This window comes from Scyliorhinus torazame, chromosome 16 (assembly GCF_047496885.1).
Source record: "Scyliorhinus torazame isolate Kashiwa2021f chromosome 16, sScyTor2.1, whole genome shotgun sequence".
NCBI classification, from domain to species: domain Eukaryota; kingdom Metazoa; phylum Chordata; class Chondrichthyes; order Carcharhiniformes; family Scyliorhinidae; genus Scyliorhinus; species Scyliorhinus torazame.
The window spans coordinates 4,268,715-4,287,545 of record NC_092722.1 but is presented as its reverse complement, the minus strand read 5'-3'; the positions used below and the strand labels follow the sequence as shown (position 1 = coordinate 4,287,545).

General features: G+C 48.4%; 1 protein-coding gene across 2 annotated transcripts in view; it reads right to left on the bottom strand.

Moving 5' to 3' along the window:
* cfap74 (cilia and flagella associated protein 74) overlaps positions 1–18,831 on the bottom strand; it is a 209,875-nt gene that overhangs the window by 153,586 nt on the left and 37,458 nt on the right. For both annotated transcript variants that reach the window (XM_072477806.1, XM_072477807.1), the window contains exon 5: positions 1,198–1,296. In XM_072477806.1, coding sequence (XP_072333907.1) covers positions 1,198–1,296 — 99 coding nt within the window. The remainder of the gene's footprint in view (positions 1–1,197; positions 1,297–18,831) is intronic.

Below are 18,831 nucleotides of genomic sequence, written 5' to 3'. Positions count from 1 at the left end.
GGAGAATTTCACCCCTGATTCTTCTTAACTCTCTCTGGACCACAATCCACTATTGAACTCGGCCCATTATTGATCACTTAACCGTCATTTCGTAAACTAGTGCTGATCAGTGAGTATGTGTAGAATACCAGCAATTTAGCTCAGATTTTGTAATTTGTCAGGAGAGGCATTAAGTTTCCGGTCTAATTAGGCTTAAAGTAAGTGGACTCAGAATTTAAATTGGAATTATTAAGCCACATCGTGGGTGCATAGCGACAGTGGTTGGAGTTTTAAATTTAGCCCAGTTCCACTCAGTCTTTGATAATGCTCCTGCAAAGTGCCTTGGGATGTTTCATTCTGATAAAGCTGCTATATAAATGCATCTTGTTGTTTGATGTTTTTCTGGGAGATGTTTCCACCCATTCCCACAGGCATGTGGCTCCTCAGGAGTTCCACCCAATTCACCTTCGCAAAAGAAATACTGTTACCCAAGAACTGCCGTGCATTCTGATTAACCTTTTTGAAATGTCTCAAATCTTCACCAGGCAAAACATATTTGATGTTTTTCTTCAGCCCAAGAAGAATCTTGAGGGAAATCTCTGATGCAGTTGAATTTCGAATAAAGGCAGGGAAACTCGTTGTGGTGCCCTGGTTGATGTTTATCTCTCCCCTCAACCAACACCACTAAAGAACAATTAATATCACCATCACATTACTGTTCATGCAATCTTGCTGTGTGCGAAATTAGCTGCAGCATTTCCTACATCACACCCTGGACGATACTTCAAAACTAATTTTATTGACTGCAAACCCCCTGGGATGTCCCGAAGGTGAGAAACTATATAGGCGCAAGTTATTTTTTTCCATCAAATATACTCGCCAGTCTTCAAAGTTCATTATTTGTACAATATTTTCAAAAGCTGAACTGAAACCCAGGCTGAATTTTAGATGTCAAAACAATGGAAATAATTTCAAGATTATAAGTCTCCTACTCCTATTGTGCAGCCAAAACCAGGGTGCGTCTCGATTCCAGAAATAAATTGGTTCCCATGTTGTGAGAAAGAGGAAACAAGAAACAAGCTGAGAATGTACGAAGAAAACAGCAAATTGATGAATTTGTTTACATAGCCGCCAAGTAATATTAAGTTCATTGGGTGTTGGAAGAATGTGATTCGTACAGACGTGTGATATGAACTACATAGCAGAAAGATCACATACTTGTTGTTGGCAGTTTGCTGCTCTTGAATATCTTCTTCCACTTTCTCCTTCTCTTTCTCCAAAGTTTCAATCCTCCTGCAACATTCTTTGAATTCTTCTCTAAAATCAGAAAATATCAAGGAACATGCAAAGGTCAGCAGACAGCTTTCAGGACAACCTGCACTAAACATTTCAGGAAATTCTATTATTCCAACACAATTTGTAAGTTGCATTTACACCGAGTGAAACTGCAACAGTTTGAGCACTGAGGTTGCATTTCAAAATCAGCAGTTTTTTAAAAAACAACCATGCGTTTCATGTTTCGCCACAGGACAGTCATACTGGAACTATCAACATGCGAATGCTTAACATTTTCAGACAAAATTCCTCACTCTTACCTTGGAGGGGTAATTAATCAATTTAATTGCAAAAAGATTTAACACTTCGTTAGGATAGTGCAGAGAGGGATTTCAGATAAACTCGTTAAGTAGTTGTACTTCCAGATGCAATTTTGGAGCCAGTGAATAAGAAAGATGCTCTGGTTCTATACATTTTTAAAAATGTGTTATATAATTACTAGCCTAAAGCAAAGAGTGGGAGACCTGCAGGGGCGAAATTCTCCGGAAACGGCGCGATGTCTGCCGACTGGCGCCCAAAACGGCACCAATCAGACGGGCATCGCGCCGCCCCAAAGGTGCTGAATGCTCCGCATCTTTGGGGGCCGAGCCCCAACATTGAGGGGTTAGGACGACGCCGGAGGAATTTCCGCCCCGCCAGCTGGCGGAAAATTCCTTTGGTGCCCCGCCAGCTGGTGCGGAAATGACATCTCCGGGCGGCGCATGCGCGGGAGCGTCAGCGGCCGCTGATGGCATTCCCGCGCATGCGCAGTGGAGGGAGTCTCTTCCGCCTCCGCCATGGTGGAGACCGTGGCCAAGGCGGAAGGGAAAGAGTGCCCCCACGGCACAGGCTCGCCCGCGGATCGGTGGGCCCCGATCGCGGGCCAGGCCACCGTGGGGGCACCCCCCCGGGGCCAGATCGCCCCGCGCCCCCCCCCAGGACCCCGGAGCCCGCCTGCGCCGCCTTGTCCCGCCGGTAAGGTAGGTGATTTAATTTACGCCGGCGGGACAGGCAATTTATCGGCGGGACTTCGGCCCATCCGGGCCGGAGAATCGAGCGGGGGGGCCCGCCAACCGGCGCGATTCCCGCCCCCGCCGAATATCCGGTGCCGGAGACTTCGGCAACCGGCAGGGGCGGGATTCACGCCAGCCCCTGGCGATTCTCCGACCCGGCCGGTGGGGGGGGGTCGGAGAATGTCGCCCCATTCTTCACCTTGATAAATCCAACATTTTAGCAACAAATTAAAGAAATGGATAAAAGAAAATAAAGATTTCTGAGCTAAACAGAGGGCGGGACTTCCCGGCCACACACTGGCAGGACCTGCTCTGGGGGGATGCAGCGGGTCAAATCCTGCCCAACATTACTGCACAGACTTTTCACCTCACCTCTCCCATTTAAAACCCGTTGGCTGATGGTAAACATATTTTTCAGGAATCTAATTCCTTGTTTTTTAAAATAAATTTAGAGGCAGCACGGTAGCATTGTGGTTAGCAGCGCCAGGGTCCCAGATTCGGTTCCAGGCTTGGGTCACTGTCTGTGCGGAGTCTGCACGTTCTCCCTGTGTGTGCGTGGGTTTCCTCCCACAGTCCGAAGATGTGCAGGTTAGGTGGATTGACCATGCTAAATTGCCCCATGTGTCCAAAATTGCCCTTAGTGCTGGGTGGGGTTACTGGGTTATGGGGATAGGGTGGAGGTGTGGACCTTGGATAGGGTGCTCTTTCCAAGAGCCGGTGCAGACTCGATGGGTTGAATGGCCTCCTTCTGCACTGTAAATTCTATGTAACAATGTAAGTACCCAATTCATTTTTTCCAATTAAGGGGCAATTTAGCGTGGCCAATCCACCTACCCTGCACATCTTTGTGTTGTGGGGGCGAAACCCATGCAAGCATGGGAAAAATGTGCAAACTCCACACGCACAGTGACCCAGAGCCGGGATTGAACCCGGGTCCTCGGCGCCGTGAGGCAGCAGTGCTAACCACTGCGCCACTGTGGTGCCCAATACCTCGGTTGTATTCAAATAATTCCTTGGTGCTTCGACAAAGTCAAAAAATACATTTTATTTAAATGAGAAATAAAACAACGTTCGATTTGTTTTATTTATTCATCGCTATAATTAAATAACTCCTGAAAGTGTAAGAGAAATTGGTAATCAGGTTTGAACAATATGAAATGAAATGAAAATCGCTTATTGTCACAAGTAGGCTTCAATGAAGTTACTGTGAAAAGCCCCTAGTCGCCACATTCCGGCGCCTGTTCAGGGAGGCTGGTACGGGAATTGAATCTCATGCATTTGAAATTATATCTACTGTCTTATGTGTTTTATTTTAGACATTTCAAACTGTTAGTTTTTTAAAATCTTAATAATTATAGTTCAATAGGAAAGGGGAGTATGTTACAAACTTTATTTATATCTTGGCACAACCTTAAAAGTTGTTATTCTGAAAATGTGCTGGTTTTAATAATCTATCCATATATTTTGTATCCAGCAGGTCATTCTTTTATTCGCTTGCGGGATGTGGCCCTCACTGGCCATTCATTGCCCAGCTGGAATTGCACTTGACAAGGTGGTGGTGAGGTGTCTTCTTGAACTGCTGCAGTCCCTGTGGTGTCGGTATGCTGTTAGGGAGGGAGTTCCAGCAATTTGATGCAGCAACGATGAAGGAACGGTAAGATTTTTGGGCTCACCATTACCCAGGATAGGTCGACTAGTTTGTTTATTAAGAAATAGCAACAATTTAGATATGATGCAGTCACTAATTAGGCAGAAAAATTATATGACCTATGACAGGCGAGAGCAGTTTACTGATCCCAGAGCCCAGAGGACATACGGTTGGTACAGTGTGTGTTGATCTCTGTAATTTGTGATTCCAGCATTCTGCTCTCTAGTCGAAGTGTTAGGGAACTCATCCCCGATCTTCGTCCTCCACCTCTGAAGCAACTTCTATCTGAAAGCAGCTGCTCAACAAGCACTGCCACCCTCAATCACACCTCTGCTGCATACCACCAGTACCCTTTTGGAGGGTTGGTAGATTACCCGTCGTTTACCCAGTGTCATTCACCTATCTAGCTATTCTGACTAATGGATACACGACAGGTATCCAAACATCGGGGTGGTTACCACCTCCCCTGTTTGTCACCTTGCTGAAGGTCAGTTTTTTAATTTACATCCTGCTGAGGGTCATATTCTAGTCCTTTCTGAACAATTGCGTAGATGAGGTACATAGGACGCATTCTAACAGCTTAGAAATGTGAACCAAGAGACTTGACTGTTTCCAAAGACTGTTTAAAATTGTTGCCTTTTTAGAAAGCTTTTAAGTGAGCTTTATATTATGCAGAAAATATCTTTAGATTAAAGAACTCAATTTCTTACCAACAGCAACATATTTCCAAGACAGGCTGGTGACCAGAACTTTAGGTGGTGGCGTTTCTATGTGATTGATGCCCTTGAGCTTTTATGTCGTAGAGATGGCGGCTTTGGAAGGTGCTGCCGAAGGACCGTTTGTGAGTTCCTGCAGTGCATCTTGCAGATGGTGCTCACTGTTGCTGTTGTGCGTCGGTAATAGAGGCAGTGAATGCTTAAGGTGTAGATGGATGCCAATCAAGTGGGTTGCTTTGTCCTGAATGGCATCAAGCTTCTTGAGTGTTGTTGGAGCTGCACTCTTCCAGGCAAGTGGAGAGTATTCCATCGCACTCCTAACTTGTGCCTTGTAGATGGCGGACAGGTTTGGGGGGGTCAGGGGCTGAAGCATTCCGAGGCTCTGATCAGCTCTAGTAGCCACAATATTTATGTGTCTACTCCAGTTCAATTTCTGGACAATGGTAACCCCCAGGATATTGATAACGGGGCATTCAGTGATGGTAATGTCATTGAATGCCAAGGGCGATGGATAGATTTTCTCTTGTTGGACATGGTCATTTCATGGCACTTGCAACTTTTAATTTTTGTTTAGCGACTTGGATGAACAGAGTTGCAGGACTGCAAATTAACTTTTCACAAAATAATGAAACATTCATTAAACAAGAAAAGATTAACTTTAATACAACTCCTTCACCTAAGCTATACCTATACAGGTATACACAGATTCATAAGGATAGCACAAAATATAGCTTATACTCTGATGTTCTCAGGACCTACACAGTCTGTGTACATCAATAGGTGAAATGTGTTCAGACACACCTCACTCTGAAGCCAAGTAACAGATGCTACACAAAACGACTTTTGTGGATTTCTCAGCAAATTTCTCCAGAGATCAGTCATGATCTGACTGAAAGGTGAAGCAGGCTCGTCAGCTGAATTGCTTACTTATGCTCCTAATTCCTTCGATCCTATGTTGCTATGTTTGTCACACTGCGAGACAAATTGGTATCACTAGAACACTGGCTTTCACGTGAGGGTTTCCACTCTCCAAAGAGTCCCAGGAAGACTGAAGTCAATGGAACAGAGAACCGAAATCTGTATTATTCACTGAAGTTAATAAAAAGGGCAGAGAGAGGCATGCAGTTAAAGGCAGGGCTTCTATGTGCAGGCCTGGAGAAGTTGGCTAGCGAGAAGCCTGACATCTGAAGTAATCCTAAGGTTAGTGATACCTTATTACAGCCCGTGAAGCAATGGTGTTCTGCTGGTATGGCTGGGTACCTGACAGATTGAGTGAGTGAAAACTGAAATACATGTGGCAATCCAAGACAGGGGAATACTGAAGGGAGAGGTTGAAATCCTGAATGTGGATCCTCGATGAAGGCATCTAAGAAAGAGATCCCTGTGTGAGAGAAGATTTCAAATCTCGCCAAAGTTAAGAGTCAAGTGTAGGGCATACCAGGTAAGCACAGCAGATTTCCTTCCTTGAAGGACATGAGTGAACTAGATGGGTTTTTATGACAATCGACAATGATTTTGTTGTCACCATTTGACTAGCTTTTAATTCCAGCTTAATTAACTGAATTTAAATTCCAACAGCTGCTGTGGTGGGTTCTGAACCTATGTCCTCAGAGCATTAGTCTGGGCCCCTGGGTTACTGGTCCAGTAACATTATCAACACACCACTGTCACCCCTTTGGCAACACCACAAAGTGGCACTATTGAAAATGTGCATTTGTAAATTTTGGGCTGGATTTTCAATTAATTGGGAAGACTCCACGGACCTTTAAAAAAGGTCCAAGGTACGGAAGCTGCACCCCCATTTCCAACAGATCCTATTTTTGCCAGTGGGTGACATGAATTGGGGAATGATTCACACAAGAGGGTAATCCAAACTCAGAAGGACAATTTCAACATGGTGCTGAGTTAACAAGCTGCATCTTGTCTTCCACAAGGGCCTTAACTCCAGGGTGGGAGTTACAACTTGATGGGATAGATGTAAAATGCACATAAAGGGTGGGTAAGGAATGTTTCACCACCTGCAGATGTCATCGATTGTTAAAAAAAAACCTCTGGAGTGCTATAATTGACAGGGCAGCTGCCATAGCATCTGTTCAAGCAGTTTCAATAGTTATTTGTTGATATTCTCCAAAGGGCAATTTATTATGCAGGCTTGCCTGAGTTTCAAAACCTACAATCGTCTCAATAGGGGATTTTGAGTCCACAGTTGACAATTTAAAGAGATTATTAGAGGATTAGGGAAATGAAAATAAGCTTGATTTTAAAAGAGATTAACAAGCTTTTGTGAATAGGAGTATTTTTACTACCATCTCCACATGGCTCCTGCCATCTGCCCTTGGTTTATCCTGGGTTAGTTGACACTGTGTTTGCATGTGGGGAGTATGAGCTGACATTTTGAGTTTGGAGGATATGAGGATGGAGGATATGAGGGATGAGGGCTAGAGAGCCTAAAATCTTCTAAAACAACTGGGACAAAGTCATAGAGAACCGAGGTGGGCTTTCTAACCAGACCAGCTCGGCAGCACCCACCCCTAGCCCTCCGAGCATCTGCTTCCCCCAATTCGGGGCACATTTTACCAGCAAGGTCTGGTGATTTGAGAAATTCTCAATTGGAGCTATCCACCTCGTTAGACAAAATGCCGCCTCTATAATTACACCTGTACCAATTAGCTAAAAACATATTTCTAAAAGAGCAACAAATCCCAATGAATCAGGTTAAGATCCAATTAATGATGAAGTACTATATTATGAATTGAAACATTAGGAAATGGGTATCAATGCCCGTCATTTCTTTGCGTTACGTCAATCCGATCAAGCTGTAGCACCCACACTGCAGGTTAAGGCCCTTGCAGTAGACAAAATGGTTTCTTCTGACCTCGTTCAGATGAGCTCTCCCAAGAGCTCTCGGTAACGGTAAACATCAAACTGTTATAATCTACTGGGCCTCGGAAAGAGAAGGGAGGATTCTTATCTAATAGGTTTTCTTTAAACAGAAAAAAACTTTCCTGAGCGACAGTAAGTAGCCTTTATTTGACCTCTAGTGTTCCCATTTACATGACTTTGCACAAACAGGAATGAGGTCATTTCTGAGTTTTACTCGAGTTACACCTAGCGGCCTGAATGAAAGAGGTCACTTTATTTTTAAAATAGCTTTGCTTAGGAGAAAACAGCTCCTCTAGCACCTTCTTACACCTACTCGGAAATATCCATCTAAAGATAAACAGTTGAACACTCCTTAATATAATAATTTCTGTGGTACCTGGTAGAGGTCTTTCCAATTTACCATTACATAAAGATGAACGAAAAATAATTTTCGAACATAAAGGTAGCAATGTAAACCTGTATATAAACCTTTAACAAAATTACATTCTGTAAGATCTCACCATTAATTTCAAACTGAAAAATTCAGTGGTTCAACCCTAAGGGCACAGTCATTCCTCCTAATTATCAAAATCTTTGAACTGTGCTGGGAATTACCAGCTTCTACAATATAAACATATTAAGGTAGCCTGGAGCACATTATGTCAGGCATAAAGTTAGTGAAACTGATCTCTGCCTATGAATAGAGTCAAAATGGCTCCATAACCGAATTTCCAGGTTTAATGTTCCATATGTTCCAGCTGTTCCACAAAGCAAATTAAACTCTCCAGCAGTTGGCAAATGCATATTTGCTAAAACAAGGTCATGATATGGCCCGCTGTGGCGCCTCGATGTGGGACTGTTGGCGGATGAGGGGGTGTGCGGGCGGGTGCGGGGGTGTATTGAAAGATACTTGGAGGCCAACGACAACGGGGAGGTGTAGGTGGGAGTAGTTTGGGAGGCGTTGAAGGCAGTGGTCAGGGGAGAGCTAATCTGACCAGGGGCCCACAGGGAGAAGAGAGAGGGGAGGGAGAGGGAGAGGTTGGTGGGGGAGATTTTAAGGGTGGACAGGAGTTATGCAGAGGCCCCCGAGGAGGGGCTACTTAGGGAGCGACGGAACCTCCAGACGGAATTCGACTTGTTGACCACGGGGAAAGCAGAGGCACAGTGGAGGAAAGCGCAGGGGGCGGCTTATGAGTATGGTGAGAAGGCAAGTCGGATGCTGGCACATCAGCTTCGTAAGAGGGTGGCAGCGAGGGAGATTGGTGGAGTCAAGGATAGAGGGGGGAATACGGTGTGGAGTGCGGTGAGAATAAACAAGGTATTTTGGGACTTCTATGGGGATCTGTACAGGTCTGAGCCCCCAGCGGGGGAGGAGGGGATGCGACGATTCCTGGATCAGCTGAGGTTCCTGAGGGTGGAGGAGGGGGAGGTGGCTGGTTTTGGGGCGCCGATTGGGCTGGAGAAGCTGGTTAAAGGATTGGGGAGCATGTAGGCGGGGAAGGGCCCGGACCGGATGGGTTCCCGGTTGAATTTTACAGGAAATACGTGGACCTGCTGGGCCCGTTGCTAGTGAGGACTTTTAATAAGGCGAGGGAGGGGGGGACATTGCCCCCGACAATGTCCAGGGCGCTGATTTCTTTGATCTTGAAGCGGGACAAGGATCCATTGCAATGTGGGTCGTATAGACCGATCTTGCTCCTCAATGTTGACGCTAAGTTGCTGTCGAAGGTGCCGGCTAAGAGAATTGAGGACTGCGTCCCGGGGGTGATTCATGAGGACCAGACGGGATTTGTGAAGGGTAGGCAGCTAAATACAAATGTGCGGAGGCTCCTCAATGTGATTATGATGCCCTCGGTGGAGGGGGAAGCGGAGGTAGTGGCAGCTATGGACGCGGAGAAGGCCTTTGATCGGGTGGAGTGGGAGTATCTTTGGGAAGTGTTGAGGAGGTTTGGGTTCGGGGAGGGGTTCATAAGTTGGGTCATGCTGCTATATAGAGCCCCGGTGGCGAGTGTGGCTACGGACCGGCAGAGGTCGGAGTACCTTCGGCTGTACCGGGGGACGAGGCAGGGGTGCCCCTTATTCCCCTTGTTGTTTGCACTAGCAATTGAGCCGCTGGCCATGACACTGAGGGAGTCCAGGAAATGGAGGGGATTGGTCCAGGGGGGAGAGGAACACCAGGTGTAGTTGTATGCCGATGACCTGTTGTTGTATGTTGCGGATCCAGTGGGGGGGGATGGCGGAGGTCATGCGGATCATTAGGGAGTTTGGGGACTTTTCGGGGTATAAACTCAACGTAGGGAAGAGTGAGTTCTTTGTGGTGCATTCAGGGGACCAGGGAAGGGGGATAGGCGAGCTACCGCTGAAGAGGGCGGAAAGGAGCTTTCGGTACCTAGGGATCCAAGTAGCGAGGAGCTGGGGGGCCCTGCACAAGCTCAATTTGATGCGGTTGGTGGAGCAGATGAAGGAGGATTTTTTAAAATGGGATATGCTGCCCCTCTCACTAGCGGGTAGGGTGCAGTCGGTCAAAATGACGGTCCTCCCGAGGTTCCTCTTTGTGTTCCAGTGCCTTTCCATTTTGATCCCCAAGGCCTTTTTCAAACGGGTAAGCAGGAGCATCATGGGATTTGTGTGGGCGAATAAGACCTCGAGGGTGAAGAGAGTGTTTCTGGAGCGTAGCAGGGACAGGGGGGTGCTGGCGCTGCCGAATTTGTGTGGCTATTATTGGGCTGCCAATGTGGCGATGATCCGTAAGTGGGTAATGGAGGGCGAGGGGGCGGCATGGAAGAGGTTGGATGGCGTCCTGCAAAGGAACGAGCCTGAGGGCGCTGGTGACGGCACCGCTGCCTCTCTCGCCGACAAGGTACACCATGAGTCCGGTGGTGGCGGCGATGCTGAAGATCTGGGGGCAGTGGAGGCGACACAGGGGCGAGGTGGGAGCCTCGATTTGGTCACCGATTCGGGAGAATCATCAGTTCGTCCCTGGAAGGGAGGATGCAGGGTTTCGGAGCTGCCATCGGGTAGGGATTAGAAGAATGGGGGACCTGTTCATCGATGGGACGTTTGGGAGCCTAGGGGCGCTGGAGGAGAAGTTTGGGCTACCCCCGGGAAATGCTTTCAGGTACATGCAAGTGACGGCGTTTGTGAGGCGGCAGGTGAGGGAATTCCCGCTGCTTCCGGCACGTGGGATTCAGGACAGGGTGATTTCGGGTGTATGGGTTGGAGAAGGCAAGGTTTTGGCGATTTACCAGGAGCTGCAGGAAGAGGAGGAGGCTTCGGTGGAGGAGTTAAAGGGCAAGTGGGAGGAGGAGCTTGGGGAGGAGATAGATGAGGGTCTGTGGGCTGATGCCCTGAGTAGGGTTAATTCTTCCTCCTCATGCACCAGGCTCAGCCTAATACAGTTCAAAGTTACTCACAGAGCGCCTATGACAGGGGTGAGGTTGAGTATGTTCTTTTGGGGTGGAGGACAGATGTGGGAGACGCTCGGGGAGCCCGGCAAATTACGTCCATATGTTCTGGTCGTGCCCGGCGCTGGATGGGTTTTGCGAGGACTATGTCCAAGGTAGTGAACGCCCGGGTCAAGCCGAGCTGGTGATTGGCATTATTTGGGGTATCGGACGAGCCGGGAGTGCAGGAGGCGAAAGAGGCCGGTATTCTGGCCTTTGCGTCCCTGGTAGCCCGGCGGAGGATTTTGCTACTATGGAAAGATGCGAAGCCCCCTAGTGTGGAAGCTTGGATCAATGACATGGCAGGGTTCATCAAGCTGGAGAGGATAAAGTTTGCCTTGCGAGGGTCTGTGCAAGGGTTCTCCAGGCGGTGGCAACTGTTCCTAGACAATCTGGCGGAGCGTTAGGAGGAGGTCAGCAGCCGCAGCAGCCCAGGGGGGTTCTTTTGGGGTGGCATTTGGGTGAAGGTGTTTTTTTTTCCCTGTTTGTGCTTTTAAATGTTATATGGGGGGTTATTGTATATGGGGGAAATCCAATGTATAATTTCTGATTGTTGTGTTTTTGTCTCTTTTTTCTTGTTGGGGGGGGGGTTGTTGAAAATTTGTTGGAAAATTTGAATAAATATATTTAAAAAAAATAAAAAACAAGGTCATGATATCAATGTTCAGATTGCACCCAATGTAGAAAAGCAGCAATGATTTGATGGACCAAATGGCCTTTTTCTCTCTTTTTATCGAATCCTTACAGTGTAGAAGGAGGCCATTCAGCCCACCAGGTCTGCACCAACCCTCCACCAAGGCCTACCACTCCACCCTATCCCCACACATTGATCATGGTCAATCCACACAGCCACATCTTTAGACTGTGGGAGGAAACCAGAGCACCTCGAGGAAACCCACAAGGCACGGGGAGAACGTGCAAATTCCACATAGTCACCCAAGACAGGAATCGAGCCCGGGTCCCTGGCACTGTGAGGCAGCAGTGCTAACCACTGTGCCACTGAGTCCTTGGGATTTTTTGTATTGTATTATGTATATTATATAGGAGCACCTATGGTGTTCAAAAATCTCAATCTTTACTGGTTTGGTACTAAATTTGTAACTACAGCTACATACAACGGTAAGCAAACCAGAACAGGCAGTAGGATGAGCCAATGACAATACACTACACCTTTATAAGTTGCCAATGAGCTCATTTATGAACAAAATATCCAACAAACTTAGCAATATTTGAGAACTCATGCAACATATCACTATTAAATGTTTTAACAGGCACATTTATTTTGAACAAGTTAATATATGTTAAAATAGCAGACAGAAATATGATGGAAATGTACTTCCAGTGGTGTGATGTAAGGGGAAAAGGTGCTCAAGGTGGCTCCCACTGGACAACTGATCATTTTGCCCTTTTTCTTGGGGCCACACTCGTTTATTCTTTGGAAAATTGTGCAGTTTAACAGGAGAGAATGTTCTCTTTTCTGAGATGCCAAGAAGGTTTTGAACTGAAACCCATCGAAGGAGTCCGAGGCCTGTTAGGAATGTTCTGGAGGTGGCTATTTCCTCTCTGTCCACTCCAGTAACGGCCGAGGCTCTCACCAGCATATTGGTGAAAGAGCTTGATAAACACCGACAAAATGTGTCGGTGGATATTAAAAATCAATTCAAGAAGCCTTGGCCCCTATTCGTGTGGTTCTTCAAACAAATAATAAGACCTTTGAAGCCCATGGAGTCACGATTAAGAGCACAGAGGCGGCATTAACGGATCACAGTGGTCCGTCGGATCACCTCTCTGGAGACCGATCTGGCCTCGGCGGCTGAAGCCAATAAATCATTAAGAACCAAGCTGAAGGACCTGGGGACCGGGATCAGGAGGCAGAACATCCGTATTGTGGGGTTCCTGAAGGGAATTGAGGGCAGCAGCTCCACGGAATATTTCTTGTTCTTCAAGATGGCGGTTGAGAACGGATTTACGACCCCTCCCTGAATTAGACCAGGTCCATCGGTCAATTCGACCGAAGCCTCGCTCTGAAGATCCGCCGCGTGCGGTGATTGTGTGATTCCACACTTTTAAAGAAAAAGAGAGGTTTCTTTTTCAAGTTTGCGACTTTTCACATACGGCTTTTCCTTCCTTTCCTTTGGCGCCACCTTCTTCCTTGCTGAAGAGGATTCTTTCCTTGGTTCGGCTTGGCGAGGAGTCTATTTTGGACCTCTGTGGCCCTATTCCTTCATCGGATTCCTCACCATTAGACTGGGTGAGAGCAAAATGGGAAAGTGAATTGGGTCCTATACTTACTAGTGAGGTTAGGAGGGAGATCTTTCAAAGGGTCAATTCTACATCCTTATTCGCCCGGTTGAGTCTTAATTCAGCTTATGATTTTCCCAAATGTTGAAGGTAGGTGTGATTGCTGTTTTCTTGGCTCGACTAGACACATGCATATGTCCTGGTCCTGCCTCACACTAGTAGGCTACTGGGCTTCCTTCTTTAGCACCATGTCGGAAATACTCCATTTGGATTAGACCCATATCTGCTGGTCGTGTCGGATTCTCCGGTGATTCGGTCTGGGATGTTATTGCGTTTTCTTCACCAATAGCCCAGAGACGAATATTGCTTGGTTGGAGGTCTCCCACACAGCCTGGTTGATATCATTCCTGCACTTCGAGAAAATCAAACACTATCAGGGGGTCGGTGGAGAGGTTCTACTTCAGATGGCAACCATTTATTTCCTTTTTTAAGGATCTAGTAACTGTCAGCTGTTAGGGGGTTTAGTTTTGTTACATTATTTAAGTTAATTATGTGTTGGTTTTGTTTTTGTTCTTTTTGTTACTTTAATATTTGTTTGTGAATCTGATTTTTTTTTTTGCATTCTTGTGTTCTTGCTTCCGTTGATCATTGTGTAAAAATTTAACATTTAAAAAAGAAATGTGGACTTCCGGGTGCGGCGATGACCAGCCAAGTCGCGCGTTTCGGCAGCTCCCGGTGGAACGGACTTTTGGGCTCTTAATAAGAGCCCCAACGGCAAGTTTAACGGCTAGAAGCACTGTGCGGTAAACCAGAAGGGAATCCCCCCCTGGATACGGATGGAAAAAGGAGAGGAAAGTGGCCGGATTGCGGTGGATCCTTTAGAGCAGCGGCAAGGAAGGCAAGCAAAAACCAAGATGGCGTCGGAAGGTGGCAATTTAATATGGGGCCCTGAACAACACGAGTTTTTGAAACGCTGCGTGGAAGAGCTCAAAAAGGAGATGAAGAAGGAGCTGTTGGCCCCGATATTACAGGCGATTGAAGGGCTAAAAGATGAGCAAAAGACCCAGGAGCGGGAGCTTCGGGTCGTGAAGGCAAAGGCTGCCGAGAACGAGGACGATATACAGGGCCTGGTGGTGAAGACGGAGATGCACGAGGCACACCATAAACGATGTGTGGAAAGGCTGGAGGTGCTGGAGAATAATGCGAGGAGGAAGAATTTAAGGATTCTTGGTCTTCCTGAAGGTACAGAAGGGGCGGACGTCGGGGCATATGTGAGCACGATGCTGCACTCGTTGATGGGATCGGAGGCCCCGACGGGTCCGCTGGAGGTGGAGGGAGCCTATCGAGTTATGGCGCGAAGACCGAGGGCTGGAGAAATTCCTCGAGATTCCACCGTTTTAAGGACAGAGAGATGGTCCTAAGATGGGCAAAGAAAACTCGGAGCAGTAGATGGGAGAACGCGGTGATCCGCGTTTATCAAGACTGGAGTGCGGAGGTGGCGAGAAGGAGGGCGAGCTTTAATCGGGCCAAGGCGGTGCTTCATAAAAAGAAGATCAAATTTGGAATGCTGCAGCCGGCAAGACTGTCGGTCACATATCAAGGGAAGCACCACCACTTTGAAACGGTGGATGAGGCGTGGACATTTATTGTTGAAAAGAAATTGGAATGAGTGGGTTATTAAAAAAGAACGTTCGAGACAAAATGGTGGGGCGAATATGGGGGGCGAAGAGGGGGGAAAAAAGGGGGGAGAGATGATTTTTATGTTGTTAATCCTGCGACCCGGTAACTTTTCTCTCTTCCACAGGTTGTGGGGGAGGGAGGAAGGGAGGTGGAGGAGTTGGGGGCGTTGGCCATTGGGGGCGGGGCCAAAAGGGAAGCGCGGGCTTTGTTCCCGCGCTATGATAATTATGGCGGGAATAGGGAAGCAGGAAGGAGGGGGCGTCGCACGGTGCGAGCCGAGGTCATGGGGGGAAGCCGAGGTCGGCCAGAGTTTGCTGACTTCTGGGAGCAACATGGGGGGTGTAACTACGCTAGTGGGGGATCTAGCGGGGGGGGGGGGGAGGGGGGATTTACTGGGTTGCTGCTGCTGGGGAGAAGGGGGAGCTGGTATGGGGTGGGGTGGGCGGGGGGGCACCGCCTGGGGGGGACACAGCTGCGTGGGAACCGGGTGAGGAGCTGGGTAAAAGGGGATGGCTAATCAACAAGGGGGGGGGTAAAGAGCCCCCCAACCCGGCTGATCACGTGGAATGTGAGAGGGCTGAACGGGCCGATAAAGAGGGCACGGGTACTCGCACACCTAAAGAAACTTAAGGCAGATGTGGTTATGTTACAGGAGACGCATTTGAAACTGATAGACCAGGTTAGACTACGCAAAGGATGGGTGGGGCAGGTGTTACATTCGGGGCTAGATGCGAAAAACAGGGGGGTGGCTATATTAGTGGGGAAGCGGGTAATGTTTGAGGCAAAGACCATAGTGGCGGATAGTGGGGGCAGATACGTGATGGTGAGTGGCAAATTACAGGGGGAGGCGGTGGTCTTAGTGAACGTATATGCCCCGAACTGGGATGATGCCAACTTTATGAGGCGCATATTAGGATGTATCCCGGACCTAGAGGTGGGGAAGTTGGTAATGGGTGGAGATTTTAACACGGTGCTGGAACCAGGGCTGGACAAATCGAGGTCCAGGACTGGAAGGAGGCCGGCAGCAGCCAAGGTGCTTAAAGACTTTATGGAGCAGATGGGAGGAGTAGACCCATGGAGATTTAGTAGACCTAGGAGTAAGGAGTTTTCGTTTTTCTCCTATGTCCACAAAGTTTATTCGCGAATAGAATTTTTTCTTTTGGGAAGGGCGCTGATCCCGAAGGTGAGGGGGACGGAGTATACGGCCATAGCTATTTCGGATCACGCTCCACATTGGGTGGACTTGGAGATAGGGGAGGAAAAAGAACGGCGTCCACCCTGGAGAACGGACATGGGACTAATGTCGGATGAGGGGGTGTGTCTAAGGGTGAGGGGGTGTATTGAAAAGTACTTGGAACTCAATGATAATGGGGAGGTCCAGGTGGGAGTGGTCTGGGAGGCGCTGAAGGCAGTGGTTAGAGGAGAGCTGATATCAATCAGGGCACATAAAGGAAAGCAGGAGAGTAGGGAACGGGAGCGGTTGCTGCAAGAACTTCTGAGGGTGGACAGGCGATATGCGGAGGCACCGGAGGAGGGACTGTACAGGGAAAGGCAAAGGCTACACGTAGAATTTGATTTGCTGACTACGGGTACTGCAGAGGCACAGTAGAGGAAGGCACAGGGTGTACAATACGAATATGGGGAGAAGGCGAGCAGGTTGCTGGCCCACCAATTGAGGAAAAGGGGAGCAGCGAGGGAAATAGGGGGAGTGAGTGATGAGGAGGGAGAGATGGAGCGGGGAGCGGAGATAGTGAATGGAGTGTTCAAGGCATTCTATGAAAGATTATATGAAGCTCAGCCCCCGGATGGGAAGGAGAGAATGATGTGTTTTCTGGACCAGCTGGAATTTCCTAAGGTGGAGGAGCAGGAGAGGGTGGGACTGGGAGCACAGATCGAAATGGAGGAAGTAGTGAAAGGAATTAGGAGCATGCAGGCTGGGAAGGCTCCGGGACCGGATGGATTCCCAGTTGAATTTTACAGGAAATACTTGCTCGTCCCGCTACTGATGAGAACCTTTAATGAGGCGAGTGAAAGGGGACAGCTGCCCCCGACTATGTCAGAGGCAACGATATCGCTTCTCCTAAAGAAAGAAAAAGACCCGCTGCAATGCGGGTCCTATAGGCCTATTTCCCTCCTGAATGTAGACGCTAAGATTCTGGCCAAGGTAATGGCAATGAGGATAGAGGATTGTGTCCCGGGGGTGGTCCACGAGGACCAAACTGGGTTTGTGAAGGGGAGACAGCTGAATACGAATATACGGAGGCTGCTAGGGGTAATGATGATGCCCCCACCAGAGGGGGAAGCGGAGATAGTGGTGGCGATGGATGCCGAGAAAGCATTTGATAGAGTGGAGTGGAATTATTTGTGGGAGGTGTTGAGGAGATTTGGCTTTGGAGATGAGTATATTAGATGGATACAGCTGCTGTATAGGGCCCCGATGGCGAGCGTGGTCACGAATGGACGGGGGTCTGCATATTTTCGGCTCCATAGAGGGACGAGGCAGGGATGTCCTCTGTCCCCATTATTGTTTGCACTGGCGATTGAGCCCCTGGCAATAGCACTGAGGGGTTCCAGGAAGTGGAGGGGAGTACTCAGGGGAGGAGAAGAACACCGGGTATCTCTGTATGCGGACGATTTGTTGTTGTATGTGGCGGACCCGGCGGATGGGATGCCAGAGATAATGCGGATACTTGGGGAGTTTGGAGAATTTTCAGGATATAAACTGAACATGGGGAAAAGTGAGTTGTTTGTGGTGCATCCAGGGGGGCAGAGCAGAGAAATAGAGGACTTATCGCTGAGGAAGGTAACAAGGGACTTTCGCTACTTGGGGATCCAGATAGCCAAGAATTGGGGTACATTGCATAGGTTAAATTTAACGCGGTTGGTGGAACAGATGGAGGAGGACTTCACGAGATGGGACATGGTATCCCTGTCACTGGCAGGGAGGGTGCAGGCGGTTAAAATGGTGGTCCTCCCGAGGTTCCTTTTTGTGTTTCAGTGCCTCCCGGTGGTGATCACGAAGGCTTTTTTCAAAAGGATTGAGAAGAATATCATGAGTTTTGTGTGGGCCGGGAAGACCCCGAGAGTGAGGAGGGGATTCCTGCAGCGTAGTAGGGATAGGGGGGGGCTGGCACTACCGAGCCTAAGTGAGTACTACTGGGCCGCCAATGTCTCAATGGTATGTAAGTGGATGGGAGAAGAGGAGGGAGCGGCGTGGAAGAGATTGGAGAGGGCGTCCTGCAGGGGGACTAGCCTACAAGCTATGGTGACGGCGCCGTTGCCGTTCTCACCGAAGAAATACACCACAAGCCCGGTGGTGGTGGCTACTCTGAAAATTTGGGGGCAGTGGAGACGGCATAGGGGAAAGACGGGAGCCTCGGTGTGGTCCCCGATAAGAAATAACCATAGGTTTGCTCCGGGGAGAATGGATGGGGGATTTGGAACATGGCAAAGAGCAGGAGTAACACAATTGAGAGATCTGTTTGTAGATGGGACGTTTGCAAGTCTGGGAGCGCTGACCGAAAAATCTGGGTTGCCCCAAGGGAATGCATTCCGGTATATGCAACTGAGGGCTTTTGCGAGGCAACAGGTGAGGGAATTCCCGCAGCTCCCGACGCAGGAGGTGCAGGACTGAGTGATCTCAAAGACATGGGTGGGGGACGGTAAGGTATCAGACATATATAGGGAAATGAGGGACGAGGGGGAGATTATGGTAGAAGAGCTGAAAGGGAAATGGGAAGAGGAGCTGGGGGAGGAGATTGAGGAGGGGCTGTGGGCTGATGCCCTAAGTAGGGTAAACTCATCGTCCTCGTGTGCCAGGCTAAGCCTGATACAATTTAAGGTGTTACACAGGGCGCATATGACTGGCGCACGGCTCAGTAAATTTTTTGGAGTGGAGGATAGGTGTGCGAGATGCTCGAGAAGCCCAGCAAATC